Source organism: Montipora capricornis, chromosome 6 (assembly GCF_036669925.1).
Source record: "Montipora capricornis isolate CH-2021 chromosome 6, ASM3666992v2, whole genome shotgun sequence".
Taxonomy (NCBI): domain Eukaryota; kingdom Metazoa; phylum Cnidaria; class Anthozoa; order Scleractinia; family Acroporidae; genus Montipora; species Montipora capricornis.
In genome coordinates, this window is record NC_090888.1 from 10,764,865 (window position 1) to 10,777,364 (window position 12,500).

General features: G+C 39.5%; 1 protein-coding gene across 2 annotated transcripts in view; it reads right to left on the reverse strand.

Moving 5' to 3' along the window:
* LOC138051513 (ankyrin repeat and SOCS box protein 13-like) overlaps nucleotides 1-7,272 on the reverse strand; it is a 12,803-nt gene extending 5,531 nt beyond the window's left edge. Inside the window, exons 1-4 of one of the 2 annotated variants that reach the window (XM_068897731.1) lie at nucleotides 7,141-7,272; nucleotides 4,087-4,289; nucleotides 2,976-3,099; nucleotides 1-6 (exon numbers count right to left, since the gene is read on the reverse strand). The exon at nucleotides 1-6 is cut by the window's left edge and continues 138 nt beyond it. In XM_068897731.1, the coding sequence (XP_068753832.1) occupies nucleotides 1-6; nucleotides 2,976-3,099; nucleotides 4,087-4,267 (311 nt within the window). In that variant the 5' untranslated portion in view covers nucleotides 4,268-4,289; nucleotides 7,141-7,272. Of the gene's footprint in view, nucleotides 7-2,975; nucleotides 3,100-4,086; nucleotides 4,293-7,140 lie in introns of both variants that reach the window. The other variant, XM_068897732.1, reaches the window with a different exon arrangement.
* Between the last annotated feature and the right edge of the window lie 5,228 nt (nucleotides 7,273-12,500).

Below are 12,500 nucleotides of genomic sequence, written 5' to 3' on the forward strand. Positions count from 1 at the left end.
CCAAATCTGATTGGAGAGTAAAGGTAATAATGCAATTTAGCTAAAATTTTAAAACCGATGCCACTTCAGAGCCAGGTACAAAGTAGGTTCTGAATATGGCTTGACACATTCCTCCGTCTTAGCTGCCCTTTCTGGGATGATTTACACGTAAAAAATCCAATGGAAATCACAACTTGATGAGTCCACCATCTTGACCTTTTGACTTCTTGGTGGTTTCCAGATCAATATCACTGCTTGTTTTGATTAAAGGGGCTATGTCATGCAAAATGATGATATTTCATGACTCCCAAAATGCCCGAAAAGTAGACCTCAACATTGCAATAGCAACTTGAACAACATTAAAAAAAAAATACAGCAAAAGGAAAGAGAAGTGTGGATGGACACTTTTAAAAATTCAGAAAAAAGTCTGCCTGACAATTTTCAAGTTTATGGCAAATCGGCTGGATAAAGGCCGTTTTTGCTCAAAATCATCTTGTTCATGACGTAATGATAATTTTATCAGTAAAGGAATTCCACATTACCATTTCCTAGTCTAAAACTCATGATTACCTAAAGATTTCCCCTAAGCACCCTAAAATAATAGCCACTAAAGTTAAGGATGGTGTCTCCTAATTCAAAGTTACTGTACATGTATTTTTGCGCGGTTTACTTCAAGGATGTGAGAAAAGTAGATCTTAACAAGTGTTACTGAAATCCAAAAAGAAAATTGGGGGTAACCATGCACTTTTCGAAGATAATTAATCAACAATATTTGTAAAAAGCTTTAAAATACAAAGCAATGTATGGAGTTCTTTTCCAAATTGAAGCTTAATTATCTCGGAAAAATGCGTGGCTACCCCCAATTTTCTTTTTTGATGCCAAGATCACTTGCTAAGTTCTGCTTTCTCTGCACACTTTTGAACCACACAGAAATATCCCTGTGTCAATAAGCACCACCCACTGGAAATTCGCGTATCTCGAGATTCACAGAACGTACGCCCATTATAACAATAGTAGGCACCGTCCTTAAAATATGTCGCATTTAACCCTTTCCCTTGTGAAAGTGAGACTCATGGGGTGGCTCTTAAATACAGAAAGACAATGGCTGCTAAGGAAGCTTTTTAGCCATGCATGGTTCTTTGAACTAACTTTTCCAATGGAAATCGGACGTGATTTCAATCAGAAGGCATATGCACAACTAGTCCCAGTCCTCTATCGTGCATTTGAGAGAAAAGCACGTAAAAAACTCTCAGGAAATGAAAGGAAGAGGTGGTTTTTTCACCAGATGAGAACTGTCCCATTATTTTTCGTCAACTGTAGCAGGGAATTTCTATTTGGACAAAAAAATGGAACTGATATTTTGAATAGTATCTCAAAGGAAGGCTTTTATGATGTCAATTTTTTTTTAGAAATAATCTTTTTTTGATCCATGCTAAAGATGTGGTGTTAGAACGTTCTCATACTATTGCGTTAACAATTTGTGAAAAACATAGTTATCTCGCTGAGTTTTTGGCATCTTCTGTTTTGGTCATATGGTTTATGAAAAAAAGGTTGTGAGTAGAACCAGACAAAGAAATGTTAAATAGAACAACTTGGCAAAAAGGATAACTGTAGTGTTAAAGGGCCTTGAGAAATGACCACTTGAAGGCATCTATGGCAACAGTTTGGAGGTTGAGAGCCACCCCCCCTTCCCCTCCTTCCCTTAAATGCCAGATGATTTTACTCATCAGTGGCAAACTCTTAGAGGTGCATGGGTTCAGAAAGAAAACGAATGAAAACTCTTTGTGAAAGGGCCTTATTTGCACTGCGGTCTTATTGGCCATAGACAATAGATTTAGTACTCAGTGTGCAAAAACAACCGTGTGATTAAAAAGGCCTATGAAGGAAAATCTACATCAGATATGGCGTAAAAACATTGCCTTCATGAATTATTAATGAGATGAATATGAGTACCGGTATTTTAACTACAGTGAGATAGATCAGCATCAAACCTGACACTGGAAATTTCAGTGCATTAAACTGCAGACCTCTAACTCTGCAAGTTCCACACTAATCAACGTGCATGATGCTGTTATGCAAGCAAGAATGTTTTGGCTAAACTACAAAATTCAGGGCCACATCTAGAGACTCCACTGACGAGCCGGGCTCCTTTGCCATCCATTGCTGACCCAAACGAGCCACCAGTACAAGAGACCCAAATAAATTATATGACTCGTTCTTTCATCCACTGCTGAGCCAAACGAACCACCAATTTAACATACCCCAATATTTATTTGATTTGTTCTTTCATCCACTGCCCAGCCAAACGGGCCACCAGCTTTAAACAGACCCCACTATTCAGATATTTATATGACTCCAGCCTTCTCAAAATGTTTTTGGGGAGCAGGTTATAAGGAAAGTAGAGACGGTTTTGGTGCCAAAGGCACCCAAGCGAGTGCCCAAAGGGCGCCAGCTAGGCATGTTCCCCTAGGAAATTTTTGAGATTTAGACACTCACAGATGCAATTTAATGCAATCTGGGGGATTTAAAGTGACGAAATTTCACATATGGAATTGACACTTTTGCATGGTATCTGATAAGAACTACTAAACAGTTCACGTGCTCCACGCGAAAAAATATTGCGGACGCCAATTTGTACGCCAAACAAGCATTTTTTTAAGCCTTTATATCATCTCCAGTGACTTTACTTTAGAGCTAAAATTGTGACGTCTGTTTAAATAAGACATTTTCTCACTGGAAGGAGACGGTCAAACTTTCTGAGGAGGTGGCTCATTGAGCCGTTGACCGGCCGGTTTTGAGAAGGCTGTGACTCGTTCTTTCATCCCCTGCTGAGCCAAAATAGCCAAACGGGCCACCAGTTTAAAAGACCCCAATATTTATAATTCGTTCTTTCATACACTGCTGAGCCAAATGAGCCAAACAGCACTTCCATAGGTCTCAAATAAGGCCCTGTATTTTGTAGAACTTTGCTCCAATGTTTTAAAATAAAACCTCACCTTGATGTGCTGTTAACGTCAGCCCCATATTCAATTAACACTTTGACACATTTAACATGGCCGTGGTAAACAGCAAGATGTAGGGGAGTTAGGCCATCTTTCTCCTGCACATTACATTTTGCCCCTAAAGAAAACCAACTGATTCATCAAAATGCCAACGTGGGAGTTGGGCCATTAAACTACAATGGTTCATGCATACTGGTATCACAATTTATGCCCTCATCATTTATTACCGGTATATATACTCAACAAAATATTGTGTTTCCGATTGGTCAATGACATAATTATGCATAAAGTGCAATATAAAAGTTGCTATGGAAACAAAGCGATGGTGTGATTTTGATTGAGTATAATTATGATAAAAAATCGTATGAACTGGCTCATGCATTTCGTGATTTAGTCACTCATGATGTTTTGAAAGTTCTCAAATTGCACTCGCCTACGACAAGTGCAATTTTGAGACCTTTCAAAACATCACTCGTGCCCAGCAATCACAAAATGCACTTGCGTTGACACGATTTCCTATACTTACTATTTTCCATCACATTTACTATCACTGCTATATGCCTCCATTTGACATTTCAGTCACTAGAAGTACGCAAGGTGATTGTCACATGACCTAGTTTACTGGCCTCACTCCCACACGTCTACTGTAGCTCTGTAATAAAGCATCTGAACGAGTCATCGCAAGGTCATAGGTTCAACTCCTGTTAGGAGCACACAGATTTTTTCTGAGTATGCCTGTGTCACTGACAGATTAATATCTCTTCGAAACAGTATTATTATCTTAGTATAATTACCTATATGATTATTGAAAATTCTCTGCACTGATTGGTTGCACTTGAGGTGATCATTACGCAATAAACCCACCCACAGGTTTTCTTCAAAATGGCCGCAAGCTATTTTGTCGAGGTGTCACACAAAGTTTTATTTATAATGTTTTTTTAAAGAAAATGCACATTAACAATTTTTTTTAAAAATAATCACCTAATTATATCTAATTATGCTAACACAATTAAACACCTCGCCTTCGGAAAATAATAATTATCGTTAACTGTTCTGAAATCATCAACAGAATAAAACAACACTAGGCAACAGCCATGACCCTTACCAGCTTCCATTAAGAGTCTTACGCAGCCAACACGACCCCTAGCAGCTGCCAAATGCAGAGCAGTCTGCTTAGTGTCAGGATCTCGCAGATCAGGGGATATTCTTCGGTCATAGAGGGCCCAGCGCAGGTCATCTTCACGACCCTCACGTGCCGTAAAGAGCAGAGTGTATCGTTGACCCATAGTATCCAAAACACAGGTTCATCTGCTTGGAAGAATAGCACAAACGGTTATTAAATACCTATTTTGGTATTTTGGCCACATTTATTTAAGATCAATAATGGTCTCAATATCAACAATCGATCGGCTTTTCTGCTCTAATCACGCTAATGAATTGTGTAAGATGATAGCTTTGGCTAATTAGGTACCCTAATTAGACGTATCAGGCCCCTTATCTCCCAATCTACAGTGGTACTAGTCTATAACCCTATAATTCAACCTCACTTCAGGGTTGCAAATAACGGCTGGTCAACGGACAATGTCCGGTCAAAAATAGGTTTTGTGCAGTCAAATCCTTGCATGGCCGGACAATTTGTCCGGTTGTTTACGCTGTTAGCGAAAAAATTTAGAGTTTCAAATTTTAAATATTTACAGGTTCAATATTATTGGCGTTTGTGAAAACGGAGGGGAAAAGATAACTATAAGACCAAGAACTTTTAATAAATGATTCGTAGTAGTCATAGAATTTCCGGCAGTCATTGCAAATTTTCGCTTTGTCATTCACCAAGTCGTCACCACAAATTAGCGGGTCTTACAGATGTGTACCGGTCATGGGTGTGAATTCCTTTATTATTAGTCCGTGTGGGTTTTTGTAAACATGATGCGAGAAGGACAACAAAACCTCTCAGTGTCTGGGAAAGGGTCATGGCACCCTTTGTCTTCAAAATTTAAGTGTGAAAATAACAATAACAAGAAAGCAAGTTTAGATTCTTGTCGACATTTCTGTGTGAATCACTTAAGCTATAAATACCGCGATTGACTAAACATTCTATTTTCCAAGGAAACAAACCTTTTTAACAGTAAATTCACATATGACAAGATGTAAACTATACCTGGCCTATATACGCGATTCATCTCAAACGATTGACCTCAGATTTCATTGTGTTACGTGTCGCCCATGATGCGTGGGTCCTTTACATAAAATATTTGAAAAATTCTTTTCAAACCTTACTGAAGCAAAAATACAGTAAGTTTAGATTAAAAAGGCTCAAAGGGAAGAAATCAATCATCACTTCCAGCACGCCCCGAATAAAAGCTTGGTTACCAAGAAGCTTTTCAGTGATGGTAATGTAGATAAGAATTGGATTTACAGACGTCATATGTCGCAAGGATTAGGTAATGTTTTCCCCATGGAGTATAGACTTGAAATTGACGAAAAGTAGCAAAATTAGGCGGTCGTTCTAGTATTCTAAATGGAAAAAAGACAGTTGTCTGTTAGTATCATTTCCCCGGTCCCTTTTAATAAGATATAGCAGTGAACATTTTAAGATTTACCCTTGTTCATAAAATTCCGACCTCAAATTGTGTCAAATCAGTGGACGTGGATTCTACTTCTTAATTGTTGTAAATGCACATCAGTTAGCTTGTACATAATATATTATGATGAAAATCAACTAGATTGTAAGCCTCAGTCAATTTCATCAACTTCATTATTAACCGTATATAAGACGTAGAACTGAAGCAATAGAAGTATGCACAAATGTGATACTGATTTTGCTGTACCATGCGTTCCACTTTTCCTGCATTGAGATCGAAGCTCGTGTACAATAAATGCTTTGAAAATGTACTTGTTTCATATTTAAACATCATGTGAAGGGGAGAGGGGCACTTTTATAGCGATAAGACGTACTCGATGTTTGTCCGGCCAAAAATGGGATATGTCCGAGCAAAGGACAATTTGACCGGCGCCAGCCGGGAAATTTTTTGCAGCTCTGCACTTTGAATACTGTAACCTCGTCTGGGATGGCTAAAGTGATCAACTAAGTGACAAATTACAAAAGTTGCAGAATGGTGCAGTTGGAGTAATTTTAAAGGCTAACTATGGGTTTAGGGGGCTCGGGGTTAGGGTTAGGTTAGGTTATAAAATCATCATCTGAAGGTGATAGCTGTACATATATATGCCACAATAACCACAAGCTAACCATTTTAGAAATCAGCACTAAGGGTCTGTTCACATGGAGGTGGGGTAACCAATCTCTCTATACAATTTCTATTTTTTTCTTGATTCCGTTCACATGAGAGGTGGAGTACACCTCACTGAGGGAGGTTGCCCGGTCAGCCAGGCCAGGTAACCCACTTAGGTGGGGTGGGTTTTCTCCATGTAAATGCTGAAGGTGGGGTACCACGCCTGACTGGGGTGATGTTCATTCAGGCATTTACCTTTAGTTTGAACATTTGGAAACCTTACCCCAGCACCCTGGTGCTCTCAATAGTGCATGTGAAGGCTCACTTTTTTTTACTATGAGAAGGCAGGGTACCTCACCTACCCGGGTCCCGCACCTACAGGTGAACAGTAATTACTGCAGAAATCCACTACCATAGTTGGAAGCCAGCCATTCAGCGTTTGGCGTTCTGCAAAATACCCCTGCCCCAAGAGGACAGAATGTCAGGCTTAGCCATGATGTTTCTTGTTTACAAACATTTACGTCACATTTCTTTTGATATTGAAATTTGCCAACCACGGAACAAAATAAGTTATTGTTTCAACAGCAATTATACCCTCTGGTTGGCATATTAATAATATCGCTATATGTGTTGCAAGATAAACGTTTGATATGAAACTTCCGCACTTTTACTATTACAAATTGAAGCATAAATTTTACTTGAATTAAGTTTGGTTGTTAAGCTGAGCTCATTCAAAGTTAAGGTTAAAAACTCGTTTTCTCCCGTTGCATCCTTAAAATTCGTAAATCTGTGCAATAATGAAGGCGACGAAATGAAAAAGAAGTATTTTAAAACGTAATTCCTTGTTCCTTACATTGTAAAATAATAACTGCGCCTGTTTTTCACAGAACTTCAAAACGAAATCAAAGTAACAAATAGACAACTTTCATTACCTTCGATATAGCCTTTCCGCCATTATTGCAGACATCTTTATCTATATCTGTTTCTTGTTTTCGAAGCGGTCGAAGTCTATGCCTCCCCGGCTTTATTCATTGAGGAGAGCTGAGTACTACACACAAGTCGTCACCAGGCAACACGTCGTTTAGATTTACCTGAAGTTGTGTGAATCAGATAAATCCGGGCACTGTGTCCCAGGACTTGTGGTAGCAGAGAAAAAAAAGAAGACAAAAATCATACCCGTTTCAACTCTATAAGAACCGCTTCACTCTACTTCGCCACACTTGAACGGAGACCTCCAGGAATAGGGTCTTTCACGCCGAACATGTTGCCGATCTTAAGAGAAGAAAAAACCAGTAGTTCAACTGTGGTATACAAGTTTACATGTGCGAGCTGTAATGCCTGGGGTCGGGGTCGGGGTGTCTTTTTTGCTTCAATTTTTGTCGTTTAATTCTCCTGTACTGATAATTTTGAATGACCGGCATCTGGCCTTCGCTTAAAATTAAATAACCTACGGAAGCTATAAAAGCTCTCAAGGGACATCCTAGTTTTTTTTTTACTAAATCGGACTTAAATTCTTTGGGTTTTAAAATCGAAGTTGGTTTTTGCCAAGCATCTGAGTTTGTCTTTCAGAAAAATCTAAGTTTCTCACATCTTATTTATTTCTCTATTTATCTTCTTCTGAAAACAAGTTACAAAATTAAGACAAGCTTTCTGAGAATTTCTAAACTGCAAACGAGACAAGAGACAAGAAGATACGCGAGCTCGAGGTCAACGATTATTGCGTCAACGATACCACTACAAAGTAAAGCAGTACAGATAGGAGCTTATGACTCCAGGCGGACAACTGATGGACCACTATGAATAATCGTTTTTGGTGCAAGGAGCCCATCACCAAGAGCGAAAAACAGCTCTATATTCCTGTCACGGCTTTTACACGGGCCGATTTATTATTAGATAAATTTCCCGTAAATGAGACTCCCACACGGTTCGTGTGCGGCCTTTCGGAACTGGAGGTCGCCAGTTCGATCACCGTCTCATCTAAATAAGGGCAAGAGAGGATAAGGTAAGAGAACGGATGCCCCATACATGGGCCACTTCCAATTTTAGCTACGCAGTTATTTTTTAGAGAGGCTCCTGATTGGCCAGTTCAACTGACGTAATGACATTTTAAAGTTGCGACGCATTAGAAACGAGAACTTAAAATAACTTTGCGAAACTAAAAACAAATTTAAGAAAACTATGATTGGGCGTGGGGATTCGTTCTCTTACCTCATCTTCTCTTGATACAGACGAGTATAGGAAAACGTTGACCTCATAGAAATATATGGGTTTATGAAGATTTGGTCGGTGTCTGCCAAACACAACTTGAACTGCCGACTGATAAGAATTGCCTACAGAATTACCTCCAGTGAGCTGGTGAGGTAACACTCTCACAATAACAATCCCTTTTTTATCCCTACTCAATACTCACTCGACCAAATGTGGCTAAATTACTTTTAATACTTAGGCAAAGTTAACCTCGAGACGGGGCTTGCTGGCCAGCAGTCATTCCCCAGGCTCGTATGCGTATGTGAGGCGGCCGCTAATCTTCAGGGGCTGGTACATGTGATTGCATATATTAGCTCTCCTTTCTTGCTTGCTTTATCTTTGCGGACCAGTTGCATTCATTGCCTGCAATACCTGTTTGTTCCTGCTCCCATCCCTCCCTCCCTTTGATGGTAAGTATGAGGTTCGGTAAGTATTCCACTGAACTAGTGCCTGGTGGTTGACGCTCTCATGGTTGCCATGGTTACCTTCAGTGCAATGCTGCTAGTTGCGCATTAGGCCCTTCCACCTTTTAGGCACCCTTACCACCAAGCTCATTTTGTCGATGAGTTTAACTTTCACAAAAGACTGAATCACACGTTCTTTCTTCTAAGAACTTCCCAAGTCTTGTCTTTTCTTAAAGTGCAACGCGCCTTACCGTGGCCACCCGAAAAACTTTCACATTTGACAACTACGTGTAAATAGGTCAGCTCAACGACCCATGCAACGGTGTTCAGCTTACGACCGTGCGAACTTTGCAAGGTGGCATGACTGTCAATCAAATTCGCACACCCTGGTCGGCAGATAATTTGTAAAAACATTGTTAGGGGGTGTTTACATGTAAAATCTCATACCGGTACGAGTTTCATTCTGGTACGAGTTGTGAATTTCATACCGCGTTTACATGGAAGACACAAATATTGACACAGGGATGACGCATGAACCAAAACGCATGTGTCAATAGTCCCAGTCCACCACAACTTGATGACTCGTACCGCAATGGGAGTCAATGTAGCGTTTACATGATACCGGTATAACTTTTCATACCGTTATGAGAATTTCAATCTGGTACAACTACCGGGATGAACTCATAACGGTATGAGTTGTACTGGTATGAGATTTTTCACCGGTATCATGTAAACAAATACAGAGCGATAAGTAAGAACCGGGATGAACTCGTACCAGAATGAAACTCGTACCGGTATCATGTAAACACCCCCTTAGGTGGCCACGGTAGGGGGCGTCGCATTGTAAATGTTCCGAAGTTCGATCATTCTACAGAACGATCATCATGGGCATGCACTTGCAAACCTCACGCAATCTAAAATCTATACAATGTATTAAGATTCCTCTAAAATAATGCAAACTTCAGGGATATTCATTGTTTATAAACAATTCTCTCAAATGATATTTAAATTTTGCCAACCACACAACAAAAAAACCTTTGTTTCGACAGCTGTTTCGACAGTTGTTCTTTTGTGGCATAGCCATTCCGTAGACTTCATAGTTTCTTAATCTCCCTAGCGTGAGCTTGGCTGGCCAAGCATGGAACTCAGTCTCCCGGCATGTGTCACGAGGGAATTTTTTTTCAGTCCTCGGTCAATGCCTTGGTCTCAGGTAGCGTTTAATTCTCTTGAACCTTTGGCACCCAGGGTTTAAAGATCTCTCATACTATCGAAAAGGGCAGGTTCACCGAGTTCCTGGCGTTACCGTCTGGTGTGATTGAGGGCCACAAGTTCGTCAGCCTTAGGCTAATATGCTTCTGTATTAGGCTATTATGTGCTACTCTCGCATAATATAGACTTCACTAGTCCAGTACTATGTCCCGTACGAGATAAATGAATGATTTTGAAATGTGTGAAAGGCATATTGTTTTTAACTGTGATTGCAATGATTTTAAGCACTTAGAGTCCGCCATATACTTAAAATATCATGACAATATGTCTCTTATTGTATATCCAACTTGGCGCTTTCGCGCTCCTTTGAGCATTGTTGGTCCGTAAAGGGCAAAGGGCTTGATGGCTTGATGGTCAAAGGTCATTAAGGGTCATTGTTTACTTGACACAATGCTCTCGATAATTCGTTTATAGCTTTCGGTCAGTTGATAATGCGTTTACCAGTCATGCCATGCATAAAATATAGCCTAAAGATATTTCGAACGAAAAACTGTTTCATGGAATATAATTAGCAAGTTTTGCGTCCAACTTGGTGTTGGGTGGGCAAAGAATATTTAATCCATGGCCTTGTGGAAGAAACGCTTCATTCTTTTGGTCAAATGTTTGCTTACCTTAGAGTTATTATTCTTTCTCTTGCTATTATATTTCTACTTCAAGGCAGATCCTGGACGGTCGAAGTTGAGTAAGAAAGATTGTGGAACGAATGCGCGATTTGCTGTTTGGTGTAAAGTAGTATTTAATGTACAGCCTTCACCAGGAGCACTAAATAGAAGTTTTGTTTGAAATATCTGTTGGGTTGGAATTGTTGCCGATGAATTTCGAAAATTTCGCCTGACGATCCACTAGAATTTGCATGCGAGGTTTGAACAGCATTTTATCCTTCACAAAGAACTTAGAAATGCCCCTTTGAGGCTTCAACTTGTCCTCCTAGGTTTTCTGCATTCAATAGCATTCAGTCTCTAATCATTTCATTTCTATGTAACAAAGTTTAGAATCAAGATATTTTAATCTTCTCATTTTGCTTTCCTTTGGCTGGTTTCTACAGCTTGGAATTCCAAGGAAGTTTGCGTCAATTAAACCGCGCTCGAAACATCGATTTATCACAGCGCCTTTCATAGCAATACTTTGGGATTTAGCGAGCTCACGGTCATTGGCCTGTAGAACCGCTGCTCTCCCTTACAGAAAAGGACTTCCTACTTTGATACACAAAAACGTATATAATAGTACACGACTTGCAAAAACTCTTGCTCAAATATTTTCATGCAGGAAAACAGCCTATTAAAAACTATACCAATGGAAATTTTTGTAATGGGCATTCTAATTTGCGACTGAAATCGCTTTTCAAAAAGTATGACGTTTTCCTTGGTCAAACGAGTGAATACCCGTATTAATTAAATTAAGGGCTGTCGTTTACAATTTTTATAAGGGCAAATCATTCAGTTGATCAGTGACTGACACGACATAACGAAAAAAAAAAAACAAATGGTCCCTTCAAAACTCGGTGAATGCACCAATGATCATAAGTACTCTTATGTCTCATATGTCTCTTATTGTATATCCAACTTGGCGCTTTCGCGCTCCTTTGAGCATTGTTGGTCCGTAAGCCAAGGGCTTGATGGTCAATGGTCATTAAGGGTCATTGTTTACTTGACACAATGCTCTCGATAATTCGTTTATAGCTTTTGGTCAGTTGATAATGCGTTTATCAGTCATGCAATGCATAAAATATAGCCTAAAGATATTTCGAACAAAAAACTGTTTCATGGAATATATAATTGGCAAGTTTTGCGTCCAACTTGGTGTTGGGTGGGCAAAGAATATTTAATCCATGGCCTTGTGGAAGAAACGCTTCATTCTTTTGGTCAAATGTTTGCTTACCTTAGAGGTATTCTTTCTGCTGCTATTATATTTCCACTTCAAGCCAGATCCAGGACAGTCGAAGTTGGGTAAGAAAGATTGTGGAACGAATGCGCGATTTGCTGTTTGATTTGTTGTAAAGCAGTTATTTAATGTACAGCCATTCACCAGGAGCACTAAATAGAAGTTTTGTTTGAAATGTCTGTTGGGTTGGAATTGTTGCCGATGAATTTCGAAAATTTCGCCCGACGATCAACTAGAATTTGCATGCGAGTTTTGACCAGCACAAAGAAGTTAGAAATGCCCCTTTGAGGATTTAACTTGTCCTCCCAGGCTTTCTGCATTCATATAGAATTCACTTTCATGAATTTCTAATCATTTCATTTCTATATAACAAAGTTTAAAATCATCATTTTGCTTTCCTTTGGTTGGTTTATACAGCTTGGAATTCCAAGGGAATTTGCGCTCAAAACATCGATTTATCATACCGCCTCTCATAGCAATACTTTGAGATT